Source organism: Geotrypetes seraphini, chromosome 7 (genome assembly GCF_902459505.1).
Source record: "Geotrypetes seraphini chromosome 7, aGeoSer1.1, whole genome shotgun sequence".
Classification (NCBI taxonomy): domain Eukaryota; kingdom Metazoa; phylum Chordata; class Amphibia; order Gymnophiona; family Dermophiidae; genus Geotrypetes; species Geotrypetes seraphini.
Window position 1 is genome coordinate 98,213,236 of NC_047090.1, and position 17,689 is coordinate 98,230,924.

The 17,689-nt window shown below is 39.3% G+C and overlaps 1 protein-coding gene across 13 annotated transcripts in view; it reads left to right on the forward strand.

Moving 5' to 3' along the window:
- Window positions 1-17,689, forward strand: part of GPHN (gephyrin) — a 798,948-nt gene that overhangs the window by 627,454 nt on the left and 153,805 nt on the right. For all 13 annotated transcript variants that reach the window (XM_033950742.1, XM_033950736.1, XM_033950737.1 and 10 more), the window contains one exon: window positions 15,561-15,603. In XM_033950742.1, the coding sequence (XP_033806633.1) occupies window positions 15,561-15,603 (43 nt within the window). The remainder of the gene's footprint in view (window positions 1-15,560; window positions 15,604-17,689) is intronic.

Consider the following 17,689-nt stretch of genomic DNA (forward strand, 5'->3'; position numbering starts at 1 on the left):
TAACTATAACTTTTATGTTTTCACACTAGTAATGATACATTGATAAAAAGACATTTTATGCAAAAAATCTAGAAGTATTTTATTAAATGAACCTACAATATCTGTACTTTTTTGTGGAAAATAACAAATAGTTCACTAATAGCTAAACACATACACTTTGGTATACAGTAGTCATCTATCAACAGCATTCCATAACACTCAAGCATTCATGGCCAGATTCTGTAATTAGCGACTAGAAAAGATAGGTGCCTAAAGTTAGGTGCCTGTTTCAAGGCACCCATTACAGAATCATGCTTAGTGGCATCTACCTTAAAACTTAGGCATCTGTAATATAGGCCAGGGTTTTAAAGGCCTACATTATAGAAACCCAAGTCCTTTAGAGAATCCTTTTGGTTCTGGGGGTTCCTACCATGAGAGCTTAGTGATCCTAGCCATATGAAGGTGAAAATACCTGACAAGATCATAGCTTAGCAGATCCCTAAGCTATCATATCAGATGTGAGGAAAAAAGATATTAGTGGAAGCTGCTGCGGCTCAAAGGGTAAAAGCCCTGTGCCCTTCTTTGAGAGGTCATGGCTTCAAATCCCAGCACATATTTTAATTGTGGCATTCTACATTGCAGGTGCACCTTGATAATCTCACAATGAGCTCAGCATTGTGCAGCTGCACACCTCCATTTGCAATGAAGTAGAAGCCATGCTAAGGTCTAAATCTGTTTTTTCTGTTTTTACAATAACAAGCAGTTCAGTCACTACTGTTTTTACAATAACAAGCAGAAAGTTACTACTGAGAGGTCCAGAGGGTTTTCAGAATGCCCCCCAAGCAGCGTAGCTTAAGAGGGTTGCTTCCTCATATTACCAAAAGGGCTCCTCTGCTACATATTCTTATGAGATTTTTTTATATAATTCTTTATATTTAAATGTATTTAGCTTTCAGCCATAGTATTGAAATCCCCTCAGCCGCTTGGCGGCCCTTGGCGGCTGAGGGGATTTCAATACTATGATCATAGGTGACATAAACCTTCACCTAGACGACAACACCAACAATGACTCAACTGAGTTCAAAGACTTCCTCACCTCCTTAGGCTTCACTGCTTCCCCGCCCACCTCTACCCATGAAAAGGGGCACTCCATTGACATCATTAGCTTTTTTGACCTGACTGAGCATAAAACTTTCACAGATACGACCCGTTGGGAACATGTTCCCTGGTCGGATCACCTCCTAGGCTCTTTCTGCCTCCCTGTCTTCATGTCAGCCCTTGATACCCCAACCCGTGCCACAAACTCCATCACCTACCGCAAAAAGATCTCAAATGAACTATTCTGGTCCCAGTTTTTCAACAAACTCCCTCCCCTTCCCACTCACACGAACCCTGACTCAATCTGGCACAACTGGGTGACTCTTTCCGAATCCACGTACCGTGCCCTTGCCCCTCTAACCACTAAACCCATTTCCTATTCTCACAAGGCTCCCTGGTACCTCTCTTACCACAGAGAATTAAAACAGAAATGTCGGGCCCTGGAACGGAGATGGAAAAAATCAAAATCCCCCCTAGATAAGCAATCCTGGAGAGAAAACATCAAATCCTATAACTCCGTACTAAAAAAAGCTAGGAAGAATTACTATGGAGACAAAATCTCCAGGTCAAAAAACCAAAACAGTACACTGTTCCACATCTGGCGGAACCTAACTTCTAAAAATGACTCCGCCCCCTCCCATCTCCAAATGACCTAGCCAAATTTTTCAACGAGAAGATCACTACCATAAAGAGCTCGTTTCCCTCAGCTATCTCCTACAACTCTCTCCCCCCGAAAGACTCCGACGCTATTCCTGCCGACAGATCATGGTCTATATTCGAACTTGTATCCAAGACCCAGATCTCTAAACTTTGCCTCAAACTTAAATCCTGCAAGTGCATCCTAAATCCCTTCCCATCCTACCTTTACGAAAAAATCCCTACACAGGCCATCTCTTCCCTTACTAACCTCATAAACAAAGTCTTACTATCGGGCCTGTTCTCCACCGAAATGGGACACATTGCCTTATCCCCTCTTCTGAAAAAACCCGATCTTGACCCTTCCTCACCATCGAACTATCGCCCCATAGCAAGCATCCCTCTTTTAACAAAACTTCTAGAGACCATAGTCGCCACTCAGCTCTCCTCTTACCTAGAGAGATTCTCCATTCTCCAACACTACCAATACGGATTTAGGCCCAATTTCAGCACCGAGTCCCTCCTAGTTTCCCTAATCTCAAAGGTGCAAAAACTACACGCCCAAAACAAATTTGCTGTTCTCCTACAGTTTGATCTCTCCGCGGCTTTCGACGTCGTGCATCACGACATACTAATCTACCAACTTTCCGAGATTGGGATAGACTCTTCTGTCCTAAGTGGTTCTCAAACTTCCTTCATGATCGTTCCTACATTGTCAACACAAACGGCTCCAAATCCGCTTCATGGACACCATCCTGTGGTGTTCCACAGGGCTCTCCCCTATCCCCTATTCTCTTCAACATATATATAACCTCCCTGAAGCTCCTTAAACTATCCCCCCTTGAAACAATTTACACATATGCAGACGATATCCTCATCCTCCTCGAAACAGATCCAAACCTTACAAACCTCCAAAAGAACATCACATCATGCATAATGAGACTTCACGCCTGGTCCCTCTCAGTACAGATGAAATTAAATTAATCAAAAACAAAATTACTCTGGCTCGGCCCAAAATTAGCTCACCTGCCCGCCCTCTTCACCCTACCCACAGGCCCTGCTCTACACCTTGAGTTCTCAAGAAAGGTCCTTGGCATCACTATCGACTCCTCCCTTTCCCTCAACAATCACCTGAATTCCCTGGCAAAATCTTGTTTTTTCAGCCTCCACATGCTGAGGAAAGTTAGATCCTATTTTCACCAAAAGTATTTCACCGTCCTTGTACAATCCATCATCCTATCCAAACTCGATTATTGTAACGCCATCTACTTAGGCCTAGCGAAAAAAAGTCTTCGCAGACTCCAGCTTATCCAGAACACTGCGGCTAAGCTGATTTTTGCTAAACGCAAATATGACCACGTCTCCCCTCTACTTACCAATCTTCACTGGCTCCCAGTACTTTCCAGAATTCATTTCAAATGCTCCTGCCTGGCTTTCAAGATCATTCACGGCATCCTTCCGCCCCTAATCCCTCTATCCTTCCTCGCCCCGACACCAACTACCACCAGATCTGCCCACAGACATAAACTATCCTTCCCCTCTCTACACGGCATCCTCCATGCAGGTAAACTGGGTAGATCCCTCCTCTCCAAAATTGCCGGCCTCTGGAACGACCTCACTGTCCCGCTGCGGAACCTGGACTCCCTCCAACTATTCCGAAAACAACTGAAAACCTGGCTTTTCTCTAGCATATAATAATCTCTTCTCCTGATTACATCCCCTCTTTTTATGCTTTGTAAACTCTTTCTCTTCTCTCTTCCCATATTTTTTAAACTCTGTAAACTGTGTCGAGCTCCACTTCAGTGGAGAAGATGCGGTATATAAACCTAAGGCTTAGTTTAGTTTAGTTTAATATGAGGAAGCAACCCTCTTAAACTATGCTGCTTGGGGGGCATTCTGACAACCCTCTGGACCCTCCGCCCCTAATCCCTCTATCCTTCCTCGCCCCGACACCAACTACCACCAGATCTGCCCACAGACATAAACTATCCTTCCCCTCTCTACACGGCATCCTCCATGCAGGTAAACTGGGTAGATCCCTCCTCTCCAAAATTACCGGCCTCTGGAACGACCTCACTGTCCCGCTGCGGAACCTGGACTCCCTCCAACTATTCTGAAAACAACTGAAAACCTGGCTTTTCTCTAGCATATAATAATCTCTTCTCCTGATTACATCCCCTCTTTTTATGCTTTGTAAACTCTTTCTCTTCTCTCTTCCCATATTTTTTAAACTCTGTAAACCATGTCGAGCTCCACTTCAGTGGAGAAGATGCGGTATATAAACCTAAGGCTTAGTTTAGTTTAGTTTAATATGAGGAAGCAACCCTCTTAAACTATGCTGCTTGGGGGGCATTCTGACAACCCTCTGGACCTCTCAGTAGTAACTTTCTGCTGACTCAGTGACTGAACTGCTTGTGTTTTCAGTTGTTATTGTAAAGAAAAAAAGAAGTAATTTTCTGTTTTTAAGCTTTTACAAATGGAGTTATGTATGCAACCTATATATTTTTTTCATGTGCTTTCTTTGCTTTTAAGAATGAGCTGATTGGAGCACTGTTTAGTCAGAAAAAAGGTAGCTTTTTAGCAAGAAACCTAAAGCTGTGCTTTTCATGTACTGTGCTTTAGTTAATGGATCTTTTCCTCTAATTAGCAATAACATTGCTGTTTGTCTACAAAAATAGAAGGTTTTGCATGAAATAAATATATTATGATGTGCCCTGTTTTGTGGTGCCTTATTAAATGTATTTTGAGCTTAATAAAGCAAAAATAAAAACAAATCACATTAAGGATGTCCAAACTGTTCCTAAGTTCCATCCATAGAACTCAGATCTACTTGAAGCCCAAACTAATCTCTAAAGTAGACCTGGTTTTCATTCACCTACAATGTAGGCATGAGATGGACGCCCTAGGTTGCTCAGTGTTATGCAAATGAATCAAAGGACATCCAAATTGAAACCACGCCCATTCTACGCCCATGCCTATTCTGTTAGACATGAGTTTTCCCAATAGGCATCCATGAAATTGTGCCGGCGTCTACAAAGTGATGTCCACATTCTTTGTTAAGACCCTTAAATGGCTCATTAACCACTTAGGGCTTCTTTTACAAAGGTGCATTGGGGTCTTAACGCGCGGAATAGCTCACTCTAAAATGCCATGTGCGCTAGCTGCTACCGCCTCCTCATGAGCAGGCGGTAGTTTTTCAGCTAGCGCACGCTAATCTGGTGCTTGAGCTAAAAATACTAGCACACCTTTGTAAAACCTTTATAGAATCAGGGCCAAAATGTTTTTTTTTTAAATTTATTGTTGCTGAATGTGAAAACATAAAAGTTATAGCCTTAATACCAAGAAATTTGATCCATTAAGTAAATATGATAGCAAATTTTAATAAAAACAGAGCTTTATGTAATTAGTGACTTTGAGCGACCCCAGGATGGGCTTTAAAAAAATTATTTTCTGATCAAGCACAATCAAATTCATGGGAAAAAAGTTCAATTTGCACAGTTTTTCCAACTAGGTTTTTCTGGACAGCCCTAGTGTTACTGTTTAACTTCATTTCAGTTTAATAGACTGTAGGCCTAGGTTTGGGTAGGATCCTAGTCATAATTATTAAGAACACTTAAACCACTAATGGTGAGAAAGTCATAGTGGCTAATTTTAGTTTTTGGATGCATATAGGAAACAAGGCTCTTACTATTAAACCACTCCTCATATTTAAAATAAAAATGAAAACATTTTGAAATTCATTTCACAAGTTGCGATATAATTAATAGAAATAAAACAAAACAAAAAAGAAGATAAATTGAGATGACAGTCTCAGGAGGAGAGTTAGGAACTTGGGGGTGTAAGAAACAAGGAGAGATAGGGGAAAGGTAGGGGTTATGAGGGGTAAGAAAGAGGGAGAGATGGGTGGGTGAAAAGACAAAGCAGTATAATTGTAATGTGGTTTATAATGTGATCATAATTATACTGCTTTGTCACCCTCTGATCACCCACCCATCTCTCCCTGTTTCTTACCCCTGAAGACCACCTGTTATTAGGCCTTCACTAATGACCTCACGACAACTCAATGTGCTGGTATAAGTAATATATATTTTATTAATAATCAATAACAGCTTACAGAATCAAGTCTTTCAGCTAATTGAGTTAACATCAAGCTTGAGTATACCAGGTGTCTGTTCTGACTAGGCCCCTAGCAAACTGGCTTTTATACATTCTTAACAACTTGAGACCACGTTAGTACATATTGCATTCTTAATCTCTATTGGCTATTCATAATTGTCATTTCTCTTATCAGTTCATTGATTGGTTAACATTTATACTTTTCTTAGTCATATTGAGCGTGATGTCCTGTTTACCAAAAGGTTTGTCTAATTTCCCGACATAACCCCTACCTTTCCCCCCTGAGACTGTCTTTGTAATGCTTTTATGTTCCTGATATTTGTCATCATTTGCTCATTTCTGTCCTGAAGAAGAAGGCATTGCCTTCGAAAGCTAGTCAAAAATGTTTTGCTTTATTTCTATTTAAATTAATTTTAAAAGTGGGCTATTACACCAACTTATACTAGCCATGATGAAACTCTATAAAACATGTGAAAATCAATTCTGTAATCACATTGTGGACCCCCTTCCGTATGTCTATATATAAAATACTAGCATTTACCTGTGAAAGTGCTAACAGGGTGATTAAACACTATTTTGTAGTGGCACACATGACAATGCATGTAAATGGAAGGGGACATATACATGGGCAAGGCTAAATTTATATGCCCATAGTTATGCCAAGACTATGGCTGCAGGTCCGTAAATGTTAGGTGCGCTGATAGTAGGGAGCCCAGGTGCCACTACAGGCACATGTTCTAGGGGCACTTAAAAGCACCCAGTTTTAGAAATGGCCCTAATATCTTTCAGAGAGCATGGGCACCAGTCAAAGAGCAGGGGGTCCACAATAAAAATTAATATATAAAAAATAGAAATACGTTCAGACCAGTAAGAATTTCTCTAAGCTAGAATAGTTCAGTCTTACTTTTGTCAGCTGAGGATCTCAATCACTGACTTTCTGTTTGGAGAGACTAGGTGGCCTGGAATTTGATGTAGTACCACATAAAGCAAACAAGAGAGTCGTAAAGTAGAGATGTCCACAGCCAAAGTCCGGATCAACCAAAACAGTCTTTATTGATGACAGCAAATGTAGGTGCCAAAGCAATTGATGACTGCGAATGTAGACTCGACACTGACAGTGTTTCGGCTGAAATAGCCTTTGTCAAGAATCTAATAAAAGCAAAGTATACATAAAACAAATTAAAATCAGAATAATAAAAACAGTGGTCTGAAGGAAATATAGAAATAAAAAAGTGTATAACAAGTCTAAAAACCAATTTTCTTCTTACAGGCGCACTTTAATAATGCATGGTTAAAAGTCAAGACAAAAATTAGACAAGCCCCATTTTACATAGAACATAAAGACCAGAATTGATATATCTAGGTCGAGCCATGCATAATTCCAGTAGTATTTTAGAAAGAATTTCCTGATGGAGAACCTTTTCACAAAACACCTGAAGGAGTTCTTATTTATTTGTTAACGCATATAGTGGGAGTAGCCATTTTTATAAAGATACATTAAAAAATAAACATGACAGACCTGACATCTTCCATGTGGGGATGTTGGCACAAAGAGGACCTTCTACTAAAGTACGCTAAGGATCTCATAATCAAAACTTAAACACGTCTAAACACCCGCCCAAGTCGGTTGTCCAAGTGCCGATAATCAAACTGACTTTCTGGATGTGTCACAGGACTTTTTATGTCTCTGAATGCCCCTGTGCGCCCAGAACTGAAAGGGGCATATTTGGAGGAGTGGTTAGGGCAGTATGTGGGTGGGATGAGGGCCGACCTAGTCTTAAGGGCAAATTCTATAAGAAGTGCCCAAAGGTTAGTCACCGATATAGGCACCATTCAGCACGATTCAAGTAAAATTGGGTGCTGTTTAGTGAATCGCGCTGAGCGGCACCTATTTGGGCACCTATTTTGGAGGCGCCCAATAAATAGGCCAGCTCTAGGCACAGCTAAAAGTTAGATGCCCATGCGAGCGCTTAAGCATGCTTAAGAACAGCGATTCTGTAACAAGGTGCCTAATACAAAGCCACGCCTAACATGCATAGCGTCTATTTTTTTAAGGCTGCCTAAATTTTTACAGGTGCCTTGTTACAGAATCACTCTTTCTTGATAGGCGCCTAAGTTTCAATTATTGCTAATTAAAAAGCTTAATTGAGCTTGGTATTCAATTTAGATAGGCGCCTAGCTAGATGGGCGCCTCCATAATAGGTGCCTAACATTAGGCGCCGGTTACAGAATTTGGGCCTTAGTCATCCTGCAGGAATAATCAAATGTTTTACCAGACATCCTGGGCGAAACTTAAGCATTGTGAGTTAGACAATGTAAAAACAGGTATAAGTGCCAAAAAGGTATCCAAACTGACCAGATAACCACTACAGAGACAAAGTAAAGACCCACACACACTCCCCCAGTGTTCACTGACCCCCTCACACCCCCACAAAGCTCAGAATAAAAAAGTACATACCTGTCTTCAGAACATCAGCATCTGGTATAGGAAAGCCTAGTAGCGCTGCAGGTGTCTTAAATAGCCTGGGGGGTGGGCTAGTGAACCATAGAGAGGAGGACCCAGGCCCATAAGCCACTCTAAAAACTACATTTATGGTGGAACATGTGCACCCACCAAAACCCCCCTAAACCCTACTGTACTGCCATATAGGTGCCACCTGCAGCCATAAGGGCTATTGGGGTTGTAGACAAGTAAGTATAGTGGGTTTTGGGGGGGCTCACCATAACCTATAAGGGAATTCTGGTGAGATGTTTATCTGGCACCCTTTTTGTGAAGTTCACAGCAGTGCCCTGTAAGGTGCCCCACTGCTCTGTTGCCATGTCTAGGTGGCCAGTCCATTACAAGATTGGCCGCTCCCATGTTTAAATGGTCTTGTTCTGGGCATTTGGGATTTGGATGAAATGTTCGTCAAAAATGTGCTATAAAGATAGACATACTGGCGGTATGGGATAAACAATAGCCTGGACATCCAGATAAATGATTTTTTGAAAAAAAAAATTGTAGAGGTATTTTTCAAAAATGGGCATTTTCCCACTGCCAACTTTGGGCATCTAGCGCCATACGCCCATATCGGACTTAGATGTATGTTTTGATTATGACCCTCCACGTTTCTGGACTTAATGCATCTTTTAAGCAAAAATTAAAGTGCCTTAAGCGCAAAGGCTCCATTCTAATTGTTGGGGACATGCCCAGCCCATCCTGTTCATTATCACACATTAACACTGCTACATTAGGGGTCGCTAAGTGCCCTGATCGCAGTCCCTAGCAATGCCTAACTAAAATCCGCATACAACCCAAATTATTTTAATTCGTTTAAATGATGTGGTAATTGACAGTGTCATTGAAGTTAATTGAAGGTTTTTACAAAAATTAACTAATTAAGAGTTCCACATGAAACTTTTAGGTGTCCTCTGACACCTAACAATGCCCACCTGAAAAGTAGGCAAGGTAAGGGGCAGAGAATAGGCATGGTTGACTTAGGTGCCCAAGTTAAGTGTTAGTAGATCAGGCCAAGTAAAACCTGGTCTAATCTACCAGCGCCTTCCTCTAGGGCACCTAGTAATGCCTAGATGAGATTTTTTTTTAATTATTATTCTTTAATTTTTATTAGGGATTTGAAAATTATTTCCAAGAATAAACTTGTCAGCAAATACAGAACGAATTATACAAACACGAAATTCAAAATTAAAATATACATTAATCCATAAGTCTTTCTTAGACCGCTATCCATCAAAAGTCAAAAGATCCAAGTGTGAATAAAGAGGAGATTATTCTATCTTTGAAACAAATATTAAAGAAAGGCTTAACAGTTTTTCTCCCACATTTAAAATTAAACTGTTCAAAAATACACTAAAAAGTCCCAGTAACCAATTTCTTCATATCAATAAATGTTCTTAGTTGTTTTGGGGAAAAGAACACATATTTTATCCCTAGATATTTTATCATACATTTACAAGGATAGGAGAGCAGAAACGAAGCACCCAAGAAAACCACTTCAGGTCTCATAGCAAGAAATAATTTTCTTCATTCTTGAGTTTGTCTGGTAACATCTGGAAATATCCAGCCTAGGTGAGATTTTATAAAGGACTCCTAGCAGTTGATTGACTTTCATGCAGAGCGGTGCCTATAATGTAGGCACATTTCTAGAATCTGTCTCTTTGCACCGCCTCCTGAGAAAGTGCTAAGTGATCCTGTGCTGACATCACATTTCATAGCACGTGGTTTGTTTTCTGCACCATCCTCAATATGCTATTCATGCCCATTCTCCAACTAATTCCCGCCCCCTAACACTATGGGCTCCTTTTACTAAGCTGCGGTAGTGTTTTTAGCGCATGCAGAATATTAGCGCGCACTAACCCCGAGCTATGCGGCTAGAACTCACACCAGCTCAATGGTGGCGTTAGCGTCTAATGCACAGGGCAGTGTAGCGTGTGCTAAGTACGCACTTAAACCGCTAGCACATCTTAGTAAAAGGAGCCCTAAATGCACTTACTATGTGAATTACCACTAAACCACCATGCTAAGACTTGGCACTCTTGTGAGGAAGCAGTTAACATGCTTAAATTCATTCATTAAAAGAGGAAGTTACGAGTATTTTATTGCTATTTTACTGTTAACTCAAGTTATTAATGAAAATAAAAACCAAAAAGCTGTGGATACAGATGTTCTGGAGATAATTTATTAAAGACTGACATATAAAACTATGAAAATTCAATTTAAAAAAAGTACAATGATAAAAAATACAGTGATAAAAATCCATCCGGACCCTACACGGTCCGTGTTTCGGCAAACACGCCTTCCTCAGGGATCCAATGGTTTGCAAACTCACACATAAAGAATTGGACTGAAAACAGTCTATTGTCTTTAAACGTGTGAGCAATTTTTTCCTACTTCAGCTTGTCTGTGGTGTTCTTTGCTCATACGTTTAAAGACAATAGACTGTTTTCAGTCCAATTCTTTATATGTGAGGTTGCAAACCATTGGACCCCTGAGGAAGGCGTGTTCGCCGAAACACGGACCGTGTAGGGTCCGGTTGGATTTTTATCACAGTATTTTTATCATTGTACTTTTTTAAAATGAATTTTCATGGTTTTATATGTCAGTGTTTAATAAATTATCTCCAGAACATCTGTATCCACAGTTTTTGTTTTTGTTTTCATTGGTGGATTGTTTTCACTGTGGATCTTTGGGTCTCCCCATTTTCTTTGTTGAACTCAAGTTATTAGTAATTAGGTTTCATTGCATAAAATAGGTCCTGTGCTAAAATAGTGGTTTGTAATAAAAATAACCTGTTTTAATGATAACCCACATTGATAAATTCCTCCCTATATGCTTATAGCCACTTAGACCTGGAAGTGGCAACCTGTAGCTGTCTCATTTTACAAACCTACTCTTTTAAGTGCCACATTTAGTAAGGCTTCAACTTTAATGCAGTTTCATTTCAGAGGTGAATATAAAATGTATAAAATTAGGGAGAATGATGCATTTAATCCGTTGTGTAAAACCCTGGCTGAATCAAACACTTTTTAAAACCATAGGGTCCTTTTACTCAGTTGCGGTAAGCACTAATGTGTGCATAATCCAGCAAAAAAAATTACACGGTAATCTTTGGATGTGAACAAGTTACCCACATGCTAAAGATAACATTTTTTAGCACTGGGGGCAGAGAGTGGGCATATGCTTTGCTAATCGGTTAGCACTAGAGGTCTGCACGGGAACAAAGATCGCGGGAATCCCGCGGGTCCCGCGGGAATCCCCCCTCACCCACGGGACTCCCACGGGGACCCCCCTTCTAGCCAACGGGACTCCCACGAGGATGGAAGGCTTTGGAAGCAGGGTTCATCCATATAATATAATGGACACGTCAGCCCTAGTAAAAGAGGGGGTTTATAAGTTAATTACCTGAACAGAAAACAAAAAAAGGGTTCCACCAAAGAGATTCCACAAGGAAAACAGCAGCACAAACACAAAAGAAACTGGAATTGTTGATCCTGTCAGAAGTAATTGCTGCTTTTTATGGGGACGGGCAGGGATGGAGGTAATTCCTTATAGGGATGGGTGGGAATGGAGAGGATCTTGATGGGGACGGAGAGGATCTTGGCAGGGACAAGTGGGGACGGAGAGGATCCTAGCGGGGACGGGTGGGGATGGGTGAGATTTCTGTCCCTGTGCAACTCTCTAGTTAGCACACCTACATTGCTGCATACAAACTGATATAGTGCATGATTGGCATGTGAAGCCTTACCACCTACAAAATAGATGGCAGGAGGGGCTCATGCACTAATGACCACATCCCAATGGGAAATTAGAGCATGGCCATTAATACAGAAAATAGAAAAATCTGTCATTTTACTCCTGCAGAATAAAATGGTCTTAGTGCACAGGAATGACTTGTGTAAGGACATGCTAAGGCCACATTTTACCGCAGTTTGGTAAATGGGCCCCTATATGTACCTTTGAGCAGGTGTAAATCCCACCCTACACATCTACCGGTATTCCCTCTATAAAATAGAGAATTCACATGTAGATTTCATTCTTCCCTAAGCCATACCTTCTTAAAATATCTACATATTGTATATCTATGTGTAAATAGTGGCTTTCTGAAATTAGTATTTATATATGTATGCAATGTATGTATTAAGGCTATTTACATGCTGAATATGTTTCTAAAATAATGGCCATAGTATATCCAATACACAAACCTCTAAAATACAAAGTAGATTCAAATAAAAAAAATATAAAACCACATTTAATTTAGAAAAAAATTGATGAGAACCAAAAATCATGAAAATGCAGTTAACCTTTAGAATGTACCACTGTGTTGTATAAGATGTCCACCTTGAATTTAAAGATCCTATTTGTATGGTTTAAATAGATAAGTCATCGATCTATCATGCAGCAGAAGCTAGGAAATGCCTATATTTCAGATCATTAGGGTTATCATTTCTGTCCTATTTGGTCACTTTGTTATGTCAGCTTACTTGTATAGTCACATTCAGGTTGATAAGACATTTTGAAGTTTGCTTGTAAGATAGTAAAAAGCAGAGCATCATCTGGGAACTTAAGTTTACCTTCTGGTATACATGAATAGGTTTCAATTTCGTATAATTTTATCTTATAATCTTAGAAAGAGATCTATTTTTATTTTGTCTTCTACTCTCAGATGACATTACAAAGCAGCACAATAGACTTACTTCCATCTGTTGATGCCAAATTAGACATTTCATAGCCATCAAATTAAGAATAAAACTGAATTTGTTTCAGTTTAGAATTGGAATCATTGTATTGGATGCAGAAAACCAGCAGATCTCATAGTCTCATAGGAAACATCAATTACAAGCGGTCAAATGGAGATCTAAAAAAGTAACAGATCTCCTCCACAATATAATGACAGCACTGTTATGCAGACAAGTATGAGCCAGATGTTCTTTGACATCTTATACCCTTGAGGCAGCCCAATAGTTGGCAAAACATGGACCGCATCAGGTACTCTTGTGAATAAAGGCATTTCCTGTGAGAACTTGATTCTGAGATCTGCTGGGTTTTTCTACATTCTGCAATATTTGTGGAGGAGAAAAGACTCTTGTTTTGCTGATGATTATACTGGAGCTCACATTTTAAGCCACTTAGCAATGTAGTTTGGGCCCTGTTAGAATAATACTGTATCTGCATATGTGTTTAAAAACTGATCGACCAGTCTGAGCTTCTCTGTTCATCACCATATTTTTTTTGTTTTTGTCCATATAATAGCTCCACTATAGGTTGGAAGGGCTAAAAGATGAACTGAGGAGAAGTAGAGGCTACGACTCGAGAGTAACTATTACTAAGCAAAGGAGCTGCTTCCATTCGCAAACATTGTTTTGCGCTATGAATTTGAGCTCCTTACCACTCTTGTGATGATTCACAATTTTCATTCTTCTTCCTTAGCTCTATCATCTCCACTAACATTTGTTCCACTTGGTAGCTTCTCTTGTATTATTTTTGAATCACTTGTGCCACTTAGTATCTCTTTGCTAGAAGTTTTATCTCTTTTTTCCTCTTTAATTTTTCCTCCACTTCTTAAGACACAGTTGTCATTCACTAGTTTCATTCCACAATTTGCCAACTCACCTCTTTCTTTCTTTATAGAACACTCACCTTTCTTTATCCTCCGTGGTTTTAATTAGAACAGCAAAGTCCTTGTTTTTTTGGTGTGCCTTTAAGGAACATCTCTTTTGCATAGCATTACCCTGTTTCCTGCCTCCCTGCTTCTCACCTTAAGTTTGCTTTGTCATATTTTTGTCACCTTTTCCTTGCTTTTGGTCCAGAATTGTCTCTATACCAAAGAGAAGATAAACTGCAAATTTCCTATATCTATTGCAAACGGTTGTTACAGGTATCTGGGAAAACAAGTCTGAACCAAACAAAAGGCAACACTGCCATGTTTTTCATATATTTTTTTAAATTTTTTTTCTTTTACCTCTATTATTTACTGTAACCACATTCTTTATTCCCAGGGAGATCAGCCATAAAGCACCCTCAGTTGCATCATTAATTGTTCCATTACAAATAAGAGGTACTTAGATTCTAACATACCACCTGAATATACATTTGTGTGATTTTCAGGGCTGGCTTCTGTGAACTGAAGAAAGAGGTTTCTCAGTAGAAATGCCTCAGTAGAAATGCATATGAGACTTCCTGCTCATATACTTTTAACTTTTAATTCTATGCACAGTATTTTATTGAGAACTAATGATGTACTAATTCTAAGCAGGAAAATTACACGTTATGGTCCCAGCTTTGCACTGCATAATATCCTGGCATGTAACACTTAAATAACCAGAACATGTTAAACCTTTATAACTAATTACATAACTAATTGAATTTAAGAACTAAAGCTATTGTTATTTCAAGGTAGAACTAAATAGTGTATTTTAAAATGTTTCCATCTATCATTTTCTCTTCTTAAAAATGTAGAAGGAATTGTTCTTTCAGTGTTACAGATTAGTTGTTGAACAGAAAATATTATTTCTCCCATTAGAAACTTGTCTTCCCAATTTTGTGTTTGGTTCATAGTGTTACAAAAGGCCCTTGAATTTGAAAGTCCTATTTTTGATGCTTGAATAGATAACTAAGGGCTCTTTTACTAAGCTGCGATAGCGTTTTTAGCGCACACAGGATTTTAGCGCACGCTAAACCCACACTACGCGGGTAGAACTAACACCAGTTCAGTGCTGGTGTTAAGGTCTAGCGCACGCGGCAATTCAGCGCGCGCTAAAACCGCTATTGCAGCTTAGTAAAAGGAGCCCTAAGTCATACATCAATTCTCGGAAGAATATTTTTCAATCAAAGAATACCCAGAAGAGCTAAGAAAAAAAGGTCTCAGGCACAGCTCATATGATATGTCCTTATTAGAGAAAATTGCTGTAGTAGGATAAACCTGGCTTGTTTTAGGGTAAGAGGGTTGACGTGTTATTCAGGATATATTTTTGAAGGCGCAGTAGGAAGCATACTTTTCAAGTAATTAAATGACATACAAGCTTTGTAGGGAGATGACCTTTTGCTTCCATCTAGTCAAATTGGCCTGGAATCAGAATCAGCATTCCATTTAGCTCGTAATAAAATATAAAATCTCTGTCTCTGGGTCGCAGGAGCTCGCCCTTTCAGTTCAGACCACTGAATGTTGGGCGCCCTATATGGTGTCTGACAGAATCTGTGCTCTTTCTTTCTCTATTTCTTTCTTTTTCTGCAGGTCCAGTCCAGGTGCAGCAGTAAGGAGAACATTCTTAGAGCCAGTAAGTATTCCAGCCATCTTGATTTTGATAATACTGAGAGATAATGGTGCCCTTATGTCAGGAACATAGTTCGAAATGTTATAACTTACAGCAGGTGACAGCAGAATGGAAACATTATTTCCTGAACCTTGTATAGTATTCAAATTCATACGAAAACAGCCTGTCGAGCTGCCTAATTAATTATTGATATTCTACTGCTTTAAATTGATTCTAATTTTAATGACTATAAAATAAAGTATTAATCAGTTTCCTGATAATATTAAATACTAAATTGCATACGGCACACCTTAGCTATGTAAACAGCTAAAGAATTATCATAAAGTAACAATCTTAATAGATCTTAAAAACTCACAAAACTGAAATTCAAGATTAAAAATCAATATAGGGTATTTCCTCTTTACAATGATCTCTTGGCCTGCCTTTGCCATAATTGCTACAGTGATTTTCAATCATAACCCTAATGTTACATCAGGAAGCATTTTGGGGAATAATTAAATAGAATGATCTGACTTCTTGATTTGATATTGCTGCAGGGCAAAATATTTATAAGTGTATGAATCTCCTGTCCAAAAGGGTGATGGGTTGCTAAGACCTTTTTAGAGATGATGTAGTTGGACCTGGGGGAGAGTTGATCTTCATAAGGTTTGTGTGCTGCCAAACTGGTTTTGGAGTAGATTGTACCAATTTAAAGTCCTTTGGCTCCAGATTGGAAACTAGTGAATTTTGAATGCTTAGATTCAGAAGATGAATCTATTCCACTCTATCTGCAACAAAGGACCAGATTTACTAAACCTCTCCCCGCTTAGACACAAAAGGGGGAATTTAATATATGGTGTGCAAAAATTGGCACTAGAAAAAATCAGATCTATGAGCTATTCTGCGAAAGGGCACTCTGGGATTAGCCCCCTTTATAGGATAGAGCTTAGAGCCAATTCCCATGATGAAAGCTGAGTGCTGGTATTTACACCAATTGAAACCTAGTATAAATGCCAGTGCACATCTCATAGTATTTTGGCGCGTAAATGGAACTATTCATTAAAACTGCACACAACTTTTCAGAATGCCCCTGACCTGCCCATGCCCCTCCCCTGGCCACAGCCCTTTGGAGTTGCACGCAATGGGATTTAGGTGCTCGATGTTATAGGATAGGATACCAACAGATGCGTGTGCAAATCCAAATTAGGGCCAATGAACTTCAAATGAATCGATAGTTAATGGCTCATTAAACAAATTGTGGGTGTTTATCTTGGATCCATGCCAAAATGTTAACCCAGGGAAGAATGGGGTTGAAGTATTTGGAATAATTTTATAACTGATGGCTAAGGTAAGTAGTGCTCATGCAATTATACCTATGCAGGTACCAACTAATTAAAAAAAAAAATGTAAGTGCATACTTCAGTTTTAAAACGGACCTCAGGGAATTAATGTGCTTACATTTAAACTTGCTCTTTGGCATACATGTTTGTCTTCTTTGTTGCCTTATATGCTGGAAGTACAGTGCATTAAAACAGTGTCTATTTCATGTACCCTCTCTTCCCCCCCCAAAAAAAAAAAAATCCTACTCCACTGCAGCCAACTGAAAAATGTATTCCAGAATCCTTAGGAAATGAAGTATAAGAAAACCATGGACAAGCTTGGTGTCCACTTCCTTATACTTCTATAGCAATTTAAGTTCTAACATAACGAATTGCCTTCAACGACGAAACTTGAATGCTGTATCTTGTGAATCATTACAATTTAACACAAATGGGACCAATACTTTCGGTGCGTGTTCATCCTAATTTTTCATACATAGAGGATCTCGGTTTAATATACAAGTTAATTTACATCTCTAAATACCCATATAGCATGATTAGTGAATTGTAAATTAGCTTTGGGCATACATTTTAACTGATTTATCTCTTTCTTTAGTAATAGCATTTGGTTACTTTCATTTTTTTTTTTATTTTTTTTTAGTCAATACATGCTTCTCTATCTGTAGGTTATTTGGTAGCTATGAAAATTAATTCATCTGAATTGGTGGTGTAGGCTCACTGAGGGGATCTTTTACTAAAGATTAGTGCATGTTATCTGCCACAGAACCAAT